General features: G+C 43.2%; 1 protein-coding gene across 4 annotated transcripts in view; it reads left to right on the plus strand.

Moving 5' to 3' along the window:
• LOC146442415 (uncharacterized) overlaps positions 1 to 19,823 on the plus strand; it is a 31,312-nt gene extending 11,489 nt beyond the window's left edge. For 2 of the 4 annotated variants that reach the window (XR_014850254.1, XR_014850253.1), the window contains exons 2-3: positions 4,759 to 4,883; positions 4,989 to 5,878. Coding sequence is in view for 2 of the 4 variants with exons in the window: in XM_085053567.1 (XP_084909693.1) it covers positions 2,515 to 2,624; positions 4,759 to 4,883; positions 4,989 to 5,047; positions 15,939 to 15,986 (342 nt within the window). In the remaining 2 variants the exon portion in view is untranslated. Of the gene's footprint in view, positions 1 to 2,499; positions 2,625 to 4,758; positions 4,884 to 4,988; positions 5,879 to 9,855 lie in introns of those variants that run through there. The other 2 variants (XM_085053568.1, XM_085053567.1) reach the window with 2 other exon arrangements.
• Positions 19,824 to 21,502: the final 1,679 nt, after the last annotated feature.

Below are 21,502 nucleotides of genomic sequence, written 5' to 3' on the forward strand. Positions count from 1 at the left end.
TTCATCAGTGTCATGGTTTGAAGGGTCCTGGTGTGTGCTCCAGGCCATATGAGGGAGCTCTCTCCACCTGCATCCAATATACTTGTTCCAGGGCAGTTCCTCCTCATCTTTTCCCTTGTTATTGATGGGTGTAATGCTGCAGAAACAGGTGCAGGGGAAGTTTTTACAACTCATTCAGTGACAGGATTGAACATGGAAGGATCCCATACTTTTGCACCACAAGGATTAAAGAAATACCCCTCACCTCCTCCTCCTCCTTTTGTTGCTGCAAAAGCAGCAACAGAGGAAGGGACATAAAGATGAGGAACTACTGAGAATTTGTGCACATCTATGCCTTGACACACACCTATTTGCTGGAGTTGTGGCCATGAGCTTTGGATCTTTGCTGCTTTAGGACTGGTGCATTTGTCATCAATCTTCCCTCTAAGGCTTCATTCATAAATCAGTTTTGGAGTGTGAATAAGCCATGGGGATGCTTTAATAAATGGTTCCTCACATAAAGTTTTATTCCCCAATAATGATTAGCTTATTAGTAAATCCCTGATGACATTACTAAGGAGGTCATTATCATTACCCCTGTTTTATATCTGCAGAAACTGAACAGGAGAAAGGAAAAATCACCACTAAGTAAGGTTTGTGGATGCAGACTCCTGAGTCAAGGTACATGCTTTTTTCCACAGGTCACAGGACTAATAGGTGCTTGGAATAATTCTTTAATCAACTGGTTAATCAAATCATTACATCAGAATGCTATAGGACAGTGATATCTTCTTAGAAGATATTTAAAACCACAAAGAGTTACTTGCATTGGTTGTCAGTATTTAGTAGCCCAAATTGTTCATAGAGGCCAACTTAAAATACACATAACTGTAGCATTCATCTTTAGGAACCTGCATAGGTTGTGTACTGTCAGAATTTGTGTCATCTCCTGATTTGTTAAAAAGAAACTGACATGCCATTTACAAAGTTTTTTACTCACAGGCATACTTTTTATTCAGCTTATTCCTGATAATTTTGAAAATAGTTCTAGTACATTTGATTGTTTTAACAGTGCATTACTGGCCATAGAAAAATCTGCTGTCTCAATATACAGGACAACAAAATGCAAGGTGGGGTTAAATCAAAATAGATGTCATGGAGGCTGCTGCAATGATTGCATCATACAAGGCAGTCTTCAAATTCAGTGAAAGACTTGAATGCCTTTTCCTGACAGCACCCAGAGAGGATTTCCAACATACAAGGATTTCTCTTGAAACAGAAACCTACTATGCCCAGCTATACACAAGTGGCCTAAATGCTCCTTAAGGTGGAGAGAGATGTTTAGGCAGAGAGTGCTTAATGTCTGCATTGTATAGAATGATGGAATCATAGAATTTTTATGGTTGGAGCAGGCCTCTAAGATCATTGGTCCTACAGTTAACCTAGCACTGCTCTGTTCACCACTGACCCATGTGTCACATCACACATTTTTGAATGCTTCCAGGGATGGTAATTCCACCGCTTCCTTAGGCAGCTTGTCACAGTGCTTGTCCACCCTTTGCATGAAGAAATTTTTCCTTATATTCAATCTAAACCTCCCCTGGTAAAACTTGAGGCCATTTCTTCTTGTTCTATCATTTGTTACCTTGGGGAAGGGACTGATCCCCACCTTGCTACACTCTCCCATCAGGAAGTTGTAGAGAGTGGTAAGGTCCCCCATGAACCTCCTTTTCTCCAGGCTTAGCCCCCTCAGCTCCCTCAGCTGCTCCTCAGAGGATTTGTGCTCCAGACCCTGCATCAGCTCCATTGCTCTTCTTTGGACATGATGATACTGAGACTGCAGCTCCTCCAAGCAGGCTCAGGCTCTGGGAATTTACACTACTTTAAATTCAGTGCAGTAAAATGAGTGTAAATTTGGTACATTACTGAGCAACTTCTCAATTCGTTTTGTAATGAATGATGGAGAAAATGATACTTGTGATAGGTGCCACATGATTTACAACATCCAATGTGCTGAGCATTGGGTCCTCCAAGCCAACCAAGAGGCAAACCAAAAAAGAAGTTTGAGAGACTGTTATCTGGGCCTCTTGGTCCTGCTACTCAGAGTCTGAAACCATTCTTAAACTAAGGTTATGTATTTGGAGACTCTTAAAATACTTTTGGCACCATTTTGCCTATTGTCATGGTGGGCAGAACACCCTGTCAGAAGATGGGATTTGGAGGTTTAGAGTCCTTCTCTGCCTGAAGAGGTTTGACTTTACGACTTCTGGACTCCGTGAAAAACCTTGAACATCAGGGTGTAGTAACACCTAAAAGAGCGGTGGGGCAGGCAAAAGTGCCCTCTACACTTCATCAAGTCACCGGATAGCCAGGGATTCATTGCTGCAATGGAAAGACAAATTCAGAGAGGGCAACCTCCATAGCAGTCTGTGCCAAAGCTCCTGTCTGATTCCTGGATCTCTGCATGCTGCTCTGAGATTTTGTTTCTTTCTGGTTACTGTTTTTATTCCTTCAATCCAGGCTCTCTAATGAGGAATGTGTAAAGAGTTGTGGGAGCACTGTAAATTCTTCAGGCTGTGTCCCTTGCCAGCTGAATATGCAGAAAGCTCACACACCATCCGTGTTGCTCAGGGGAGCTGGTTAAGGTAGGATTGTGTGTATCAAATGGGCATAGTTAATGCCTGTGAAGTAGTTTAAAACATCTAAAGACAGCTCAGACTCAAAACCTTCTGCTCCAGTGTGTTGCAGAAATGTGAAAGATCCTCTGGGGGAATTGTTATCCCCCTTGGTCCAAAGACTGCTGTAAATTGGTCCCTTCAGTGGAGTTTTTACGTGTGCAGATAGCTGGCCACCTCCTGCAACACTGAACAAAGAAGTGCAAGGCAAATTCCAGCGCTTGGAGTGTGACATGAAGAGTTTGACATGCTGCTAAGGAAGCCATGCATCCCCATAATGACTTAAAATTCCATGCCTGGCAACCAGGTGCAAGGGGTTAATTAGGCTCATAAGCTGGGAGAGCAGGGAAACCTTTGGGAGAAGCTTGTAGACAAGCAGCAAAGCATATAACCTCATTTGAATTTCCCTATTAGGTTTCCTGCAGAGATCTCAAAAGCATCCTCCGATCACTGCCTGAAACTGTTTGGGTTTCACATTTGCAAACACAAGGCATCTCCATTAGATTCTGAAGCTGCTGCATGTGTTTTAAAAGATCAAACTGATGATTATGACAAGCAAATAAATCCCCCTCCTCCTTTTATTTGTTTGGACTAGTGACTCTCTTGACTCTCATGTAAACAATCTGCCATTCTTTCTTTAGAGCTCTTGTGGTGATGAAGGCTGGAGCTGAAATGGGTGAGACTGGCACTGCTGGACATAAGGCTGTGCTTTATTTTCTCCAGAAAGGCTGCAATAGGAGCCTGAGCTGTGTCTCTGTAATCTGCAGCTCCACTGGTTGCAGTGGGCTTTTGTATAAGTGTTTGGTGTTTCTCTCCCATTCATAACTTAGTGAACTGTTCTTCTCTTCCCCCACCAGTTTTCTCCCCAGGTCCTAGCTGTGGTATCAGTACAGCACATTTCAGTCCTGCAGCCTTTTGGTCAGAATAGAGGGGATTTCCCCAGACTAAAGGGCAGCTAGTCTGTGCCTGTGAGCCTGCAAAAGGCTTTGCTGGAGAAGGAATGGGAAAAAATAGGAAGGGGCCATAACCTGAAAGCCAGCACCAATCCATCTGATGTCCTCACCCAGTCCTTTCTGCAGTTGATGCAAACCCTCTGCTGTTCATGGGGGTCTTTCCACTGGCCATAACCACTGCTGGTTTCACATCAGCTGCAGCTCTGGGAGAGCACAGGAGGGGGAAGGGGGGTCACTCATCACGGTGTCCAGTTGCAGCACATGTCACTGGAGAAGTGTAAGGTGAGTCTCATTTGAGTGTCCCAATCCCTCCTGCTCCAGAAGCACATTTTGCTTCTGCACATTAAAGAAATCCTTACTATCTAAGGGAGACAATCCCTGGTGTCAAGACAGGAGCAAATAATAATCTTTACATCCATCTAAGCAGAAATCATGCTTGGAATAACTCTCTGTAAGGGTTACATGAGTTTCATCATTACCATGGTACCTGTTCCTTGTGACAACAGCATCAGGAAATTCACCTTCAGCCTTTTGGGCACGGTTGTGATACCAGGCAGCACCTTGACCATGGACTGTGTGCAGCCCCCACAGAGCACAGACGTCACACTCACTGTGCACAGCCACTGTTTTTCCATTATACGTGTGTGAGTGAAATCAAACCTGGGGGATTTCTTCCCAGCACTCCAGACACGCAACTGCACCACAGAATACAAATGTGAGAGCCGAGCTGATGCAGGCATGAGGAGTTCAGCCCTCAGCCCCAGGGATTAGCAACAGGCAGGCAAACCTTGGAGGGCAGGAGAGCTCATTAGCTCAGTGCTTTAAATAATAACAGTGAGGGTGCTGCTGACGAGTGTCCCTGTGGTGTGCATCTGTGTCTGTGTGGTTTGACAACAGGCGGGCACAGCATTTGCTTCTTCACTCCTCAGGCAGCTGCCCTGTGCAATAGCATCAAGGAGGGCATAGGAAAGAGGTTATTTTTTTTTCTTCTCCTTGGAGATTTTGGACTGATTAAAAAGCTATTTTTGCTAGGAAAGCAACAAGGAAAGAAACCCCAGCCGTACATGGCAGGTATAAAAGAATGTTTGATTCTTCCGATCAGTACAATAAGATTTAATATCTTTGCTGCTCGACCCAATATTGTATCATAGGCATCACCAATGTTGTGTTTCCCGGCATGCCCTAGCATTCCTTCAAGCAAGCATTCACAGTTGCAGAAAGTCCAAGAAAAGGCTTACTCCCTTGAGGATCAAGAAGAAAGCAACAGTGAAGAAAGGTATAGTAGCTATTAATATTAATGTTAAAAGAAGAGCGGGGAGAGAGGACATAGGAGCAGCAAAAAAACCTACTACTTACGGCTTTGATGTGTTCATTTCCACAGGACCAATAGCAACGTGGAGAATATGGAGAGCAGATAAAGAGGAAAATGAGGAGGTGGAGGTGAGCAAAAGGCAGCTCGGAAAATTGCACAAGCTGTGGGGAGATTTTTCCTGTCTAGACACTTGCACACAGCAAAGGGAGCGACTGCCATCTGCATCTCCTCCAAAAAAAGGAAGGGAAAAAAGGGACAGAGCAGAGACTGAAAAGGAAATCCACCTTCATGCCTCTCAGTTTGGCTGTGGTGTGGCTGATCCACACTGAATGCCTGCTGTGGGAGAGGAGAGAAAGCTAAGAGAGGTATTGTTGTGTCTAAGGAGGCACAACATTAGGGAGCGTGTGAATCCTCATGCAGGGCTCTGTCCTACTGACACAGTAGGAACAGGAGGGAGGGAACTATTTTAGTCCTGTTGAGGCTGCTAAAGAGTAAAAATGGAAGTAATTAAAGGCCTATTCTAGTCTCGCTTAAATCTCTGAGTCTTCAGGCCAGAGTTATTTTTGTTACATTGCTTTGATGGTGTTACACTGACGTTTAGACTGGGTTGGATTTTTTTTTCCTACTCTGAATTTAGGAAATGAGCCAGCAGTTTTCTATGGCAGTGCACTCACTTTGCTGACATTTTGCCTATGAAAGATTGTTCAGGTCTCAGGAGGAATTTTGCTATATCCCAAGCAGCCCCAGCATAACCAGTGCTTGGGCAGCTGGGTTACTGCCTTATGTTGTACAAAGGGCAGGTTTGAGTCCCAGGATTAGCTGGTCTGAAGCTAGACTGGAAATAAGAATGACTCCTGCACCTTAGGAAAGGTGCTTGATAAATAATGATCCTCAAGTGTTATTGTCCCCTATTTTTTCACTGAGAAAAACCCCAAAACTTCACTGGTTAGGAACAAGTACAAAATACAGAGCAAGAGCAGGACAGGTTTTGGTGGAACAGCACCACTGTTGTCCATCTTGTCCTCAGGAAAGGTTGCAGTGGCTGTAAGCAGTGACAGGAACAGCCTTCTCTTGCTGCCACGTTCATCCCCAATAAAACTTGTCTCACCTCAGCATCACTTTTAGTCCTTCTGCTCCCAGGTTATCCTGTGCAGCCACTGCAGGCTGCACTTGTGAGTGTGTCTGTGTTCCCCTGCTTGGCACCTGCCCACGTGGGACTTAATGTTGTAATGTGTGTCCTTCCTGTCCCTGACCCCACCCCCCTGACCCCTTCTGACTGGATGTGAGTCAGGACCGCCTCCCATCCCTAGAGATAAAATCCCCAGCCAGATCCGGAACGGGCCACTTTGGTTCTGGGCTCGTATGGAACCTGTACCCTCCCTCGCCTTCCCTTCCCCCTCCTCAGTCTCCCCATTCCTCCCCTGTTTTCCTCAATAAAAACACCATGGAGACCAGGAACCAAACAGCTGCCTTTCTAAACCTGCAACGCTTCTACAAGAACCGCGTCTGACCAGCCCCACAGCTCGTGGCCATGGAATGACCATCCTGCGTGTTCCGGTTCTGGGGCAGCCCTCCCCCGCAGCAGGGGAGAGCTGCTTTCAGGTTCTGCACTGCTGCAACGTAACCCAAATCTGTGTCCTTATGTGGCTTCCTGACAGTGCATAGTGTCAACAGGAAGAGATTGGTCTCTTTTCAGCACAGATATTTGTCTGTGCAGACTGCCTGGTTCTCACAGGTCACTGCAGGCAAGGCAGTGTAAAGAGCACAGAGCTTGATGCTTGGTTTTCAGTGTTGCTCTCTCCTTGCATTAGACCTCTCATGGCTGTTTCGGAATTACCAGTTCATGTAAGCAGAAGTACAAAGTCCTCTGTTTGCAGAGTTAAGGAGGACCCTCAGCCCAGTGTCCATTAGCTCTGAGTGGACACAGAAAGCACAGCATGGCAGGAGCTTGCCATGAGAAAGTCCTTCACCTCCCTTGCAAGCAGGGCTGAGCACCACATCCCAGCAGACACTGACAGCCTGCCCAAAGCCTCTCAATTGTTTGCTCCAGAATAACCATTGAGATTCATTCCCCTGCAGAGCATGTGTCTCAAGGAGTGAAAGGATGCATTTAACCAGTCCCAGTGAGAGGTACTGATTTGGTTCCTGTGCTCACTGAAAATGCCTGTGCTAGTTGTGCCCCGTATAGGCATTACAGACTCATTTGTCAATGGGGAAAACCCTCTCCCTGTCTTCTCAGAAAAATAATAAAAGACTGAGCCATTGGACCAGTGGCTCAGGTCAACAGAAAAAGAATTGCTTGGGCACGGTGAGATGTCACGAGGGAGAGGATAATTTTCTGGTGTGTAGGCAGGGAAATCATGTCAGACATTTTGAAACCCAGTCTACATGTTTTCACCTCCAAGTGGTATTAACTGGTTATACTCATTTGCTGAGATTGACTGAACACTACAGGTGTATTTTAGACCTCAGATCATTCTTGTTACTCCACCCTGAGTTTTCTACAATTCTTGTTTCAGTTCCTGAAAGCTGTTTTTCCAACTAGACACAGAAAAACTGCTGAACTCCTCAGGCTCTGAGCAGAGCAAGAGAATCACAGGCAATGTGTCTTATGGGCAATTCACCCCTTTATTCATCTCAGCAGGGGAGTGGATTATGTTACATCTCAACATCCCTTCTAAGCCCATTTTTTACATTCATACAATTCCTGTAAGCCCTCCAGGGATACGAGTCACTCTCATGTAAGCTCATCAGACTTGATTTCTTGTGGTTGCCACTCCTGTGCCTCACACTTCCATAGGTGTGTTAGAAATAAATGACCTTGTTCTTTTCCCACAGCCACAACCTACCAACCCTATTTAATTCACCATCATAATCACTTGCCCAACAATCAGTGCCACCAAATTCCCATGGCTGCCCATGTTCAGATTCTCTTTTCTGCTGTGTGTTGTTTGAGAGCAGAGCAGTGGCACAGAATGGTGAGCCTGTGTCTGTGGATGTGCGAGCTTTTCTGGGCCATGGATACCTCCAGGCTCCCAGAGCTCACAGAAGAGTGAGTGGGGCTGCTCGATCTCTCTCAGTTACTCATTCCAGCAGATTAAGGCTGATTATTCCCTGTTTTGGCTTGAGGGTGCTACTTTCCTATTTTTCCAAGCATGGCTCTTCACAACAAGCTAAGCAAGAGTTTGAAGAAAGAGAGCAGCCAGGGCACTTCCAGCTCAGGGACCTGCTGGAGTCAGTTGATTCCTAACAAGCAGTTGGTGTCATTCCCACTGATGAGGGCATGTGAAGTCCTGCTTTGGGCTTGCTGCTTGGCACAGCTTGCCATTTCCACGGGATGAGACTCAGCAAGATGTTTAGCTAAAGCAGGTGAGTAATCTTGTGTATGTTTGTTGGCTGGGATGAACAATGAAGGCACGAGCTGGAACACTTTTCTGAATCACAAATAGGGCTACATTCGAGACCTCCTTTAAAATTCACCTCTGGCTATGTTCAGCAGCACAGCTGATACAAAGTGGTCTGGTTTTCAGTACTTTGTGTTAAAAGCGATCCTTCTGTAGTGCCAGCAGGAAAGTAAGACACAATACACACTCACCTCTATTTTGGAAAAAGTTGTTTTAGATCTCCAAATGTGCAAATGCCAGCACACCTCGTTGGCATCAAGAACCAATTAACATAACTGATGAGTGAAAAGAAGTCAAAATAGAGTCAGGTCTAACAGACCCAGAGTCAGGAATGTAAATTAGACAGTTCCACATTCTTCTGTAAGATGTCTTGGTTTGTTCTCTTTCCATTGTAATCAAAAGTGAATTACTATCTTAAAAGGTTCTATCTCTCCCAGATAACTGAAAAAAGCTAATTAAAAACAAAAGTCACAGATGTAATCATTGCCTAATGTTGTAAGCATAACATGACCTAATGCTATTATGAGTTCTGAACAAATTTCAATTAGGACTCCAGCTGGTAAACAGATAAATGTGATAACGACATTTTAATATTACTTGATCACTTGTTGGTAAAAGTAATTTTTTTTCAGCCATTCTTAAGTATATAAAATAGGTTTCAATTTAGATATGTTTTTAGCACAATTAGAGGACAAAAACCCATTTAAATGAGTAGCATTTGAGAAGATCTTCCTCAGAGATGTGTTCTATTTTTATTACTTAAACAATTTTGGAGGTTTATTATACAGTCACCATTACTTTGTAGCTTGCAACTGATTTACACCATTACCAGATCAGAAGAATAATTAAAACACATGCTTTGTACTCTGCATTGGGAGGAATCACTTTTAGGTTACCCTGGCCTTTTGTTGCTTTGTTATTTCTTGAGCTTTAGGGAATGTAGAAAGTCACGGCTGTGATGTGGAGTCACTGGCATTTCAGAATATGTGGAAAAGCTGAGGTGCAAAACCATAAGCTCTGTCCAGCAGGGTAGGCACTGATGTAGTTCTAAGAAGAGAACAACCATGAGTCTGGCTGGATCCCTGTGATATGTGAGGGTTGTCCATGGCTAGGGACTTGAAGTGACTTTTATTCGCAAAGGAAACCACAGTCAATCTGCTGCTCTTTTTCTTTTTTTTTTTTTTTTTTGAGATGCAAAGGTGAAAAACAGTGGCTCTGGAAGGATGATCTCTCCTGCCTTGATTGGCATTCCATGTCTCTGCTGCAAACAGTGCTCAGGACCAGCATTTGATTTCAAGACAGATGTGGAGTAGCTGCTTGGTAGGATGGTGACAGCTTATCACCTAATCCACATACAATTCCTCTATCTCATGATTTAGAACAGGGATAAAATAAATTCCATCAATGGAGGAGCACAGTGGCCTGACAGCACTGAGGGAGGAAATCCACTCCAATATTGAGACACTGAAGAAAGGTGCAATACAAGGCTCTCTCTGCTGTGCTCTTAACCAGTCTTAACCTTGTCCTCACAGGACCACCCCTGACGTGGGAGCACTCAGCATCCACCACTTGGCCTCTGTGCTGAGGGGACCCACCTGCCACTTGGATGACAATGATGCACATCATATGGACACCTATATGTCATTTGCCTTCATTTGCATGCAGAAACCTTCCTGAGTTCAGAGTTATTTGATGGCAGAGACAACAGAAGCTGTCACTACCCTGAAGTAAAATCCTTGTTATTCCTCTGTGACATGATTTTCCCCCCCTTCCTCCTTCAATTTATCCATTTTAAATATTTATTATATACCCTGTAGGGTTACTTTTACTCTTGAAAGAGCAAGGGTTAAGCTTTCTTCTTTTTAAACAAAAGGAAACATTGAAATAAATCACTTTTCTCAGCAGCAATAACAGTAACACACACACAAAAGAGAAAGAAATCCAATATGAAAACATACTTTTCTTAGTTAAAAGTACCATCATTCTTGGGACTGAAAGCTCTCCTGACTAGCTGTCGTGTCTTCTCCATTATTTACTCATATCACAGTTGCAGCTGGAGGTTTGAAATAAAATACAAGATTGCACGTACCAAGCCTTGTAAGATGCAGTAGGAGTTTCCAGTCTGTGTAGGCAGCAGAGCACTGTGGGAGGTGGAGTGTGATTGTGTCCGTGTGAGAGACAAAAGTGTAGAGCAATGAAGTGACTTGGTTACAGAGGAGGTGGCAGGAGGTTTGTGGTGAGGTCAGGACTGAAATGATGCCCTTGGAGCATTTGTACAGCTGTGAGTTCATCCTTCCCAATGGGAATTCATGTGAGCCTCCCAAGACCTGGGTTGTCACTCTGATCCTGAGTGACTGTTAGGGGAATTTGTGAGATGCTGCTTTCTAACTTAACATTTCTTAAATGTAAGTGTTTATCCTTGAGACAGTTACATGGGATTCAGCTATGTTTATGGAGAGCCAGTCAATAGTATCCATAATACCTGGGGCATGATTTGTCTGACCTAAATGTGAGTATCTGCTTTAGAATAAACTGACTGATGCCTTATGGCTGTATTGACCAGATCTCCAGTGACTGTAACAGGAATGCAGCCAACAGAGACAACCTAATTTAAAGAGATGAATAACACCCCATTTCAGTCTGTGCACAGTGGTGCCTTTGCAAAAGCTCTCCTGTCCTGACAAATGCTGACGTGTTGCTGAAGTTGGCAGCCGTGATGCTGAGATCCTAAGCAGATGCAGGGATCTGAATAGACTGTAATAAAGTTAGTCAATGGGAGACACATTTTGCCAGAGCCAACGCAAAATTGGCAAAACAATCTTTAGACTGCTGCAATCTGCATTAAAGAAGTCTTTTTCTGTGTAGTATAGGTGGGTTTTTTTTATTGTCTACATCTGAAAATGTGCTTGGCTCTCTTAGAGCATGTCCTAGCACAGCAGGCTGTCCAGACACCGGAAGAAATGCAAGAGAGCCTGAGGGTGAATGGCAAGTGCAAGGTATTCATCACTTTGACCATCTGGCTTTGTGCCAAAGTTGCATGGCTTCAGGTAAAATAATGTCCATCTCTGCTGAGTGTCAATGTGGCTCCAGTGAAAGCCTGGAGGAAATGCTTACAAGAAGTCATGATGCTGCCTTCAGCTGAGTAATATCCCTCAGAGAAAGAGATACAGCTCAGTGGCCTCAGCCATGGGAGTGGGATTTGGTCTTTGACACTGCCCAAGGCACAGGCCTGGCCAGGTCATTCCTAGAGGTCTCACAGAGCGAGGTGGCTCCAGCACAGCTGTCCTAGCAGTAATTTCAACAGGGTCCTTAGTGGTTTCCTTCTTCAGCTCTGAGTTTACTTCTTTTTGTGCTTATCCTCACCTTACTTCTCTGCTGAAGCCTGCTGAGGTTCATTCACATGAAGTATGTCACACATTCCTGGAGGCAGGACATTTCTTAAACCCTCTTTTCCACTTTCCTCTCCACACAAGATTTCACTGATTGCTCTCCAGACCACATATTGCATATCAGATAAAGTATAACCATCAATTCCTTCCTTCAGGAACTCTCACTTTATCTGACCCCTACTGCTTTGTTTATGGTCAGCATCCCAACCTATTGCCTTTTATCCTATTCTTATTCCATCCTTCATGCTCCATCTTCACACAAAGTACACACCGTTTTCTAAAATATAGGCCTGCTTTTGTTTAATTTATCAAAACCCATCGCTTTCAAACCTGCAAGTGCTAAATGCAGTATTTAGACTCAGTCTTTGATGATGCCAGACCCTTCCTAATCCCTTCCTTGAGCTTGACACTGCACTAACCATAATGACATCTTCCAAACCAATACTCCACCCTAAGCTCTCTTTGACACTGTCAGCCGTACATTCCATGACCCAATTCTCTCATACCTTTTTCCTCATCTGCAACTTTCTTCTCCATATTTCTCATTTGTTCCCCAAAGTAGTAATTCTGTTCTAGAAATGAGATATTTATGGCTCTTCTTGTGCTTAATTCATTTACAATAAAGGTGCAGCAACAAATCTATTTCAGCTGAGTAGAATATATAGAGTATCTGTAAGAATATAGAATATATCATTGTATAAAATATATAACTCAGCTGCAGAAGCTGTATTTGACCTCAGAAACATTGCTATGCCTTGAATATTCTAGAATTTGTATTTTATGTGCTTCTTCAAATATTTTTGTGCCTTATCAGCCTCCTGAGTACCTGTGCAACCACTCAATGACCACAAATCACAGAGAGGAAAACTCAGCACACTCCCTTATTCGTTGAAGCCATCCTATTACAGATTAGCTTCCTTAGTTTAATATTTATTATGGGGTTTTGCCTATCTTCTGGTTTCTGCAAACCCTAATTAACTGGACCTTCTTTAAACAATCTTTTATTGCCAGGGTATTCAGACAGACCTCAAAACACCGTATCAATTGATATTGTTGAAAAGCTGACTTTTCAACAGCTGAAGCTGAAGGGTCAGCAGCCCTTCCTCCAATTCATCCTTCCAATCCCTCAACATGGCCATTTTTATACTCTGGCAAATGGAATAGATGTATTAGTATTCCTGTTGATAAATTGCTCTGACATCAACTGATTCTCACATCAAATGTGAAGGTATGCAATTATTACCATCCCTCCTTTATCAAGGAGGAAGGAGAGGGCAGCATTCACAGAGCACTGAGCATATCCCTCAGGTTAGTCTCCCTAGGCTCTCTGTACAGAGACAAGCTCTTCCAAAGGGCAATGTTAGAAAAGCCTGATGAGATGAGCCTACTGAGATGAGTCAGATAATTCAGCTGGCTAAATTAGACTCTTCAAATGAGTCAGTGGTAGCATTTCTAATGGCTTCAGAGGATGTATATTCCAGCAATTAGACAGAATGTGTAACTGGAGTTCTATATAATTAGCTATACAAATTGCAGCAATATACAATAGGTTGCTATGTCTTAAATAAGCAGTGAATAAGTACAGTGTGACTGGAGCTCAAGGTTATTCTTGTCTTCAATTACCTCCTACAAGAAGCCTGCAGGGCTTTGATTTCCAAAGGGAGATGAAGTTTGTCTTCGTTAAGCCTATTAAAACCAGATGACAATTCTTTAGGCCTGGCTTAGTATTCGACTTAGGCACTTCTTTCCTGTCTGCCTTACATATTCCTTGATTCTTGAATCTCATTTTGTGCAGTGACATTTCTGTTTTTCTCCCTACATTTCTATTCTTCTCTAAAATCTTACAAAGATATGATTGACAGGGACCTCCAGAGGTCAAAGCAGGGTGGCATAAATGTTGGATCAGGTCTCTCAAGGCCTTTGTGCTGCCTTGCTTTGCATATCTCTAAGGGTGGAGGCTGCACAGCCTCTCCTGGGTCTCTGTTGTATTGTTTGTCCACCCCCACTATGAAGAACTTCTCCCTCATAGCTAATTCATATTTCTAGTTTCCATTTGCTGTACCCTGTATCTGCCAGACCTTAATCTGGCTTCATGTCTTTTTTTAACTTTCTTTGGGTAGCTGAAAATACTAACATTGTTCCCCATAGCCTTCTTTTTTTTTCAGCTAAACAAGCTTGGCTTCTGAAGCCTCATCTTGTCCATCATAAGCTTTGGTCCCTGACCATCCAAGTGAAGAGCTTGCTTTAGCCTGTTAATAACTTTGTTATCCTGTGAAGCCCAAACTGAACACAGAACTCTGGATTTGTTCTCTTCACAAGTGGAAAGCAGAGGGGGAAATCGACTTGGTCAGACTCTCAGCTGTGTTTTTGCCAATGCAGCCCTTTGTGCAGTTGGCATTTGTTACTATAAAGCTGGATGGCAAAATTTGTGTTCATTTCCTCGTCCCTCAGCACCCCAGGTCTCTTCTGCAGGGATGATTCTTAGTCAGCCAGACCTCAGCCTGAGCTGTTGCCTTTAATTATTCCAACCCCCATGCAGGTCTTTGTTTCCAGGAGCTATTTCCAAACCTTGATCTCCAGGCATACCTGAAATTCACAGGTTCTAAGACTGCAGGTCAGATCCATCACTAATGGGTGCTGGCAGAGTTCTGCTAAAGAAAATGGAACAAATAGCATTTATATAGCAAAAGATCTTGATCTTGCTTCTTTTTAATCCTGACATTTTTTTGCTGAATACTCTCCTTAATGGTATAAATATCCAATCTTCATTTCTATTCTTACTGTGCTTTTATCTTCAATATTAACTTGTGGTAATGATTTAATTTTGACTGTTTTTTAAGATGAGAAGCTTGATTCAGCTTGCTTCTTTCTTTAACAGGATCTTTATGTCACGCTGCATGTTGTAAATATGCTGATAAATGTGTTAATTGAAATGACTGTCAGATATACTGAAAATGAATCCTTGCAGGAGTCCTACCCAGAGAGTGTATTCAAAGCTAATTCTAAGGCATCTTTACAAGTTAGACTGTATTTTGCACTATAAAGAAAGAGCAATGAATAATTTGCTATGAAACACAGACACAAGTGCATAGGGATGCACACACCAGTGCACACTTTCAAGGAAATAGTTTAGGTAGATTCATTATAATGGTGGACAGCATGGACAGTTTTGTCAGTCAGCTGAGCTCTAATCAATCTGTCTAATGCCTTTCACAATATCATTTCATTAGAGGCCCAAAATAATCATTCGCTCATCTGCTCTTCAGCTGCTGGGTTTGATTTGTGTTCTTTTATTGTGGCAACTAATATGTATCCCATAAGAGCATTTCCTATTTATTGCTTATGTGCTAAGAATATGTATTGCCTTCATTTTATAGACATTAGAGGGTGAAATCCAGTGGGGGATTTCTACAAAGTATAGTATGTAAAATAGTTAAATTCTTGTGCAGCTGAAATGGCTCAAATATTCACTGAGTTATCAACTATCTTCCTCACATGAACCAGGTTAATTAACATCCTACAGAAGCCCTTAGGCATTTTTATTGCAATTCTTCAGGCTGTATTCCACCTTTATTTACACCTCAGTTTTCAATGAGCTTAAAAGTAATTTGAATGAAGAAGTTGATAGTGCAAAAATCTGCCTTCCACTTTGAACAGTCTGTGTCCATCTGGAGAGAGGGGGAGGGGAAATGTGGTCAGAGGGCTGAAAGTTCCCTCTGATACAAAGAATAACATAAAAAGAGCAGAACCATGGAAAAAACAGTGTCCAGTAAGGAACAATAAAATCCTTGGGCCATTGTGACTAATATTCTTGTTTCCATGTGTTGGTTCCTGTCCTTAATCAATTACCTTTTTCTTCCCCCTAATGCTTCCATAATGTCATTATAGAATCTTAACCACCTTGATGATGATGTTTACATTTCTGTCTATTTAATGTTGCATTTATTCACATCCAGTTTGTATTTATTTGTTTTCATGTCAATAGCTGTCATTATTCAGACAACCCATTACAGCTGCCTTGCTGAGACACCAGCGTACCTCCGAAAGTGACGTGGGTGTTTTGCATGCCAGACTGACTGAAGCTCCCTCTAACCTATGGATCTGCTCAGGATCCTCCACACGCTGGCTCACTTTGCCTCAGATCAGAAAAGCTGTCTGAGGAGCTGTATCTTAGGCTCTTTGTGGACGAGTGGAACAAAACAACCTTTGTCCATTCCTTTCTCCAGGTAAAATACGGACCACAAACCCCGTGTTGTCTGAGGGAACATGGCTGACCGAGAAGGAAGAGGAAGAAGCATCTGCAGCTGTATTTTGTCTCTTGTCTTCTGGCTAGAACCCTTGTGAGAAAGAAACAAGTCTGGGACCAAGACTTTCATCTGCCTGAGAGAGGTGCTGCAGCTCTTACTCTCTGGGGGTGTTTTTCCATCAATGTGATCTATAATCTTCATGGGACTATACTCTCTGCTGAAAATGGGCCATTGTGCAAGAAACAAATGTATGGTAACTGAATCCAGAAGGATCCTGATTCTTTAGCCCATTTAACGGAGCTGTGGCAGAACAGTGCTGGGTTCTTCTATCTATTTCTATTGCGTGTGGGTGTATTTCATATAATGACCTTTCTGGGTGAAAAATACATGCTGTTTCTGAAACAGCCACTTCTGCTGATTGCAAGGTGATTGCTCATCAGCTAAAACAAAGTATCCTCCCCACCACTGAATTATTACAGAGTGGTTTCATCACTCCCAGAAGACACAAGAACATTATTTATACCATCTTTAGTGAAAAATGCCTAGGATTTGTGTTTCCACCTCCTCAGTCTCTTGTGTGACCCCAGGCTCCACTGCAGGAGGTGCATTCCCCCCACTCTCACCTCTCAGCTCTACTCAGTGCAGTTTGAGTTCTCCTAGTAGATTCATCTCAGAACATTTTGGTGTCCCTCTGCCCACCTCTGGATTGCACCTGAGCAACTTTGCTCTCCACAATGAAAGGGCAATTCAGCTTAGCTACTAACAAGGGCTTGGCTTTAACATGGGTCTCACACTGTCTCTTAAGTATTTTTTATTCCGTGGTAGCTTTTACTGTCTGGCATGCTTAGTAGGAACTGCGATACTCTCTCCAATATTTTTTTCGCGTCTGGTAAGTTAGGTTCCCTTGGCAATGCTAGGAATCCTTCTCTGCCTATCCCAGTTTGAATTATACACACTGCATCCAGCATAAATTTCAACAGAACCCTATATTAATACTTCACTATCTCTCCTGATATAACCAGTCATCTACTACCATCTCTCCTGTCACTTAAATGTCAGGAGAAAAATGTGTTTGCAAGAGCAGGTCACCCAAGTCATTTTAGATTATACTACACGATGGTAGCCAGCAGATCATAAAGGGTTTTACTAACCTTGCCAATGCTGAACATAACTTGAGTTACTTGCCTGACAGGTTGGTCACAAAGAAACCTTAAAACCAAATTTCAGAATTTTGCTATTTACAGCACCTAGTTTTGTTTCCGTCAGACATTTTCTCTGGATTTTGAGGGAATTCTCTCACTTCCATCTCTTTCCAGCTTCTCTGCAATGGTGACACAAGTTGTCATTTTATTTGTACCTACAGAGATTTCTTGTTTTATAAAGGCATTGAGGTTGTCCTCTCCCCAACATCAGGGCCATCTGATGATTTTAACATGTCTGGATGTGAGACAAGGGTACAGCAGGGCTAGGAAAATGGCCATCCCCCTGTACTTAGCACTGGTGAGGCTTCACATTGAATATGTGTCCAGTTTTGGTCCCTCACTGCAAGAAAGACATTGAGGAGCTGGAGCAAGGCCAGAGAAGGGCTGAGGAAGGGTCTGGAACACAAGTCTGATGAGGAGCACAGAGGGAGCTGGGGGTGTTTAGCCTGGGGAAGAGGAAGCTCAGAAGAGACCTTATTGTTCGCTACAACTGCCTGAGAAGAGAAGAGGCTGTGGAGAGATGGGGGTTGGCCTCTTGTCCCAGGCAACAAGTGACAGGACAAGAGGAAATGGTTGTACTTTGCACCAGGGAAGAATTAGTTTGGATATTGGGAAAAATCTCTTCACAGAAAAGGTTATCAAGCACTGAAACAGACTTCCCAGGGAAGTGTTGGAATCACCATCCCCAGAGGTATTCAAAAGACGTGTAGATGTGGCACTTGGGGACATGCTTAAGTGGTGGAGTTGGCAGGTCTGGGTGAGCAGTTGAACTTGATGACCTTAGACATCTTTTCCAACCTAAATGATTCTGTAATTCTATGATATAAGAGAAATTATTAAAATTCTGTACCAGATGAAGTTATATTACCCTAAGAATAACCTAAGACTGTTATATGCACACTCAAAAGTGCTGCATCCAGCTCTGGGGCCCCCAGCAGAGGAAGAACATTGAGCTGTTGGAGCAAGTCCAGAGGAGGCTACCAAAATGGTTAGAGGATGGAGCACTTCTGCTATGAAGAAAGGCTAAGAGAATTGGGATTGCTCAGCCTGGAGGAGAGGAGGCTTCAGGTTGATCTAATCAAGGCCTTTCAGTACCTGAAGGGAACTTAGAGGAAAGATGGAGAGAAATTTTTTACAAGGACATGTACAAGGACAAGGGGGAATGGCTTCAAAGTGAAAGAGAAGAGGTTTAGATTAGATAATAGAAAAAAATTCTTTACTGTGAGGGTGTTGAGACACTGGAACCGGTTGCTCAGAGAAGCTGTGGATGTCCCATCCCTGGAAGTGTTCTAGGCCAGGCTGGATGGGGCTCTGAGCAGCCTGCTCTAGTGGGAGGTGTCCCTACCCATGGCAGGGGGGATGGAATGAGATGATCTTTAACGTCCCTTTCAACCCAAACCATTCTATGATTTTATGTTAAGGCATAGCATCCTGAGCTAAGAGGAGTAGCAATAGCCCTGGTTATTGAACTTATACCAGGTAAACTTTTGGTTATCAGACTGATACCAGATGGTTACTGGCTCTTTGGACTTTACTCTGAGCCCCTCTTTCAGTCAGTCTGCTGTTTATTTACAACAATGAAAACACAATCAGAAATACTTGAGCATTTATCAGGTGATTTAGAATAACCCGTCAATGTTTTTCCTTAGTAGAACCACTTTTGTGCAGCTTCTACCAAACTGAAACTGAAAAGGGAACAAGAGAAGTTACCATGTTAGGTTTTTTAGTTTCTTTCCTTTTTTCATTTCAGACTATACTATTTATTCTTTAGTAATGTTTATTTAGGCTTTCTTGGTAAAAGCAAGCTGAATTTTTCAGAGCTCAACTCTCACTGCTGATTCAAGGGGCTCCAAATACAAATAGTTTTTAAATTTTATCTAAAGGGATTATAGTGGGAGCTATTAAAGCATTGGGCACTTTTGAACATGTGACTCCTACACAGGGGATTAAAAGCAGTTGCTCTTTTCTGAAAACTTTGTTCATATCTGCATACTATAGGAGGTCTGGCTTCTCCACTCTTCAGTGGTTTCTTGTTCTTTATGCAATGATAGGATCCGGTTACTGAGGCTGAGACCTGCAAACTACTGAGAATCGATCTGAGAGTCTAAAACATATTAAATGATTGCATGCCAGAAGGCTAACTGCAAGAATGACTTTCAATGCAGTTCTTGTACAAAATCTATGATGCTGCTAAAATCCTTTCTTGGAGGAATAACAAGGATTATGTGGTACACATTGAAATCTGGCAGTAAAGGGAGAGATTATGGCATACAGTGCAGAACAGCAGGGAGATGGCCATGTCAAAAGTTCATATGCAGTATGTCATACCCTGAGTTTACAAGGCATTTCCACTCCCTTTTCTTTATCAACAAAGCTGTCTACAAGCTGTTTGGAAGGTTTGCCTAGTTCACTGGTTTTGCTACACCACAAATGGATTAAATATTCTTACACATAAAATGATATTATATCATGTTCATGTATCTTTACTGTGCATGTCTCCAGTGCAATGCAGCAGGATACATTGGCAGCAGGATTCAGCAGTGCCTTGACATCAGCATATCCATGACTCTGTTACTGTCACTGACATCTCTGAACACTTTGCCTTTTTTTGTCAGCCCATCTTTATGCCCAAGTGACAGGAGAGTAAACCCCTTTGAATATGTGTGTTTGTGTGTGTCTGTGTCAGAGATTGCTGGGGGGGAGCCTTCAAAATGTAAAGAAGTTTCGATAATTGCCTAAGGCATTGGAGGAGCACCCTAGTTTGATATGTCTCCTAGAGATGGTTTTCAGTGAAAGGAACTGGAACGCAGGTTTCCTTGATTCCCAATGGCACAGAGGTATGAGGAAGAATAGATTATATTTCCAATCTTTCCTTCTGAGTGCAGTGCTTGCATGGTGCACAAGATGAGATATTGATGGTCTAAGGGCATGGCTCTCCCAAGACCATGTTTTTGAAAACCTTATCAGTGCTCTTTCTGGGTTGAATAACTGAACAACAGAAATTACCATCTAGATATGGACTGGGAGGATAAAATAGTAAATCACCAACTTGAGATACATTCATTTTGAAATAGAAGCATGAAGAAGGGAAGTCTGACCTGTATAGACTTCCAAATTCTCAGCTATTATAGGCAATTTTAATTAGGAGGACAAGCCAGGGCTAGAGATCTTGAATGCAGTTCTGTGTATTTACAAGCATACAACGAACAATCAGAGATGGTTTATAGTCCCATCTCAGCACCCCCAGCCCAACCCCTATGTTCTGAGACCCTCTCTGTCCTTGTTCCATCCTGGTCAGCTTATTCTAATTGATTTACTCAGTTTGTCCAGTTTTCCTGGTTTTATTCCTGTGCTGCACTCTCCTACACAAACTCACACCCATACACCTTTCCCCTAACAATAGTCACTGAAACACGTCAGCTTAGAGCATTGAATCTTTGTGTTAGGTGGATATGTGTATTTTACTCTCCTTCCTTCCTTCCTTCCTTCCTTCCTTCCTTCCTTCCTTCCTTCCTTCCTTCCTTCCTTCCTGCCTTCCTGCCTTCCTGCCTTCCTGCCTTCCTGCCTTCCTTCCTTCCTTCCTCCTTCCTTCCTTCCTTCCTTCTTCCTTCCTTCCTTCTTCCTTCTTCCTTCTTCCTTCTTCCTTCCTCCTCCTTCTTCCTTCCTTCCTTCCCTTCCTTCCTTCCTTCTTCCTTCCTTCCTTCCTTCTTCCTTCTTCCTTCTTCCTTCTTCTTCCTTCTTCCTTCTTCTTCTTCCTTCTTCCTTCCTCTCTCTCTCTCTTCCTCCCCTCCTCCTCCTCGGGATTGGTTCCCAGAACTGTCCCAGATTCTGCTTGCTACTCTGTATGGACATGTCTGGTGTGACTCTTCAAAGGTGGAACCTCTGTCCACTTCCTATGGAGTAAAAGGGGGTGTGTCCTAGGTTGCAATATAGATGTATTTAAGTATTCTATTACCACCAGCTGTGGGCCGTTAGCTGCTATCACCTGCTAATGACCCACTCCGGATGACAGGCAATGAGCCATCAGGGACCCACCGTGTGACTCATGGACTTACCCATTGTGGGATGCTCTGCCCAGGAGGGAGGAGCCAAGTGTTCCCACCTGGATATAACCTGGTCTTGGGATTGCCTGAGCTAGCCCTGTCTACTGGGTTCCCAGAGGACAAGAGCTACCACTGGATCTTCAGCTGGAGACTAGACCTTCACAGGATCACCACTTCAACTGGACTACTTCAGTTGGACTGCTACTACCACCCTAACAGGGTGTTAGGTTGTATCTGACTTTGTCAGTGCTTTTCCTTGTAATATTTCACTTATTTTTAATTTCAATCTTGACTTGTG

This window comes from Lichenostomus cassidix, chromosome 2 (assembly GCF_008360975.1).
Source record: "Lichenostomus cassidix isolate B80296 chromosome 2, HeHo_3.0, whole genome shotgun sequence".
Taxonomy (NCBI): domain Eukaryota; kingdom Metazoa; phylum Chordata; class Aves; order Passeriformes; family Meliphagidae; genus Lichenostomus; species Lichenostomus cassidix.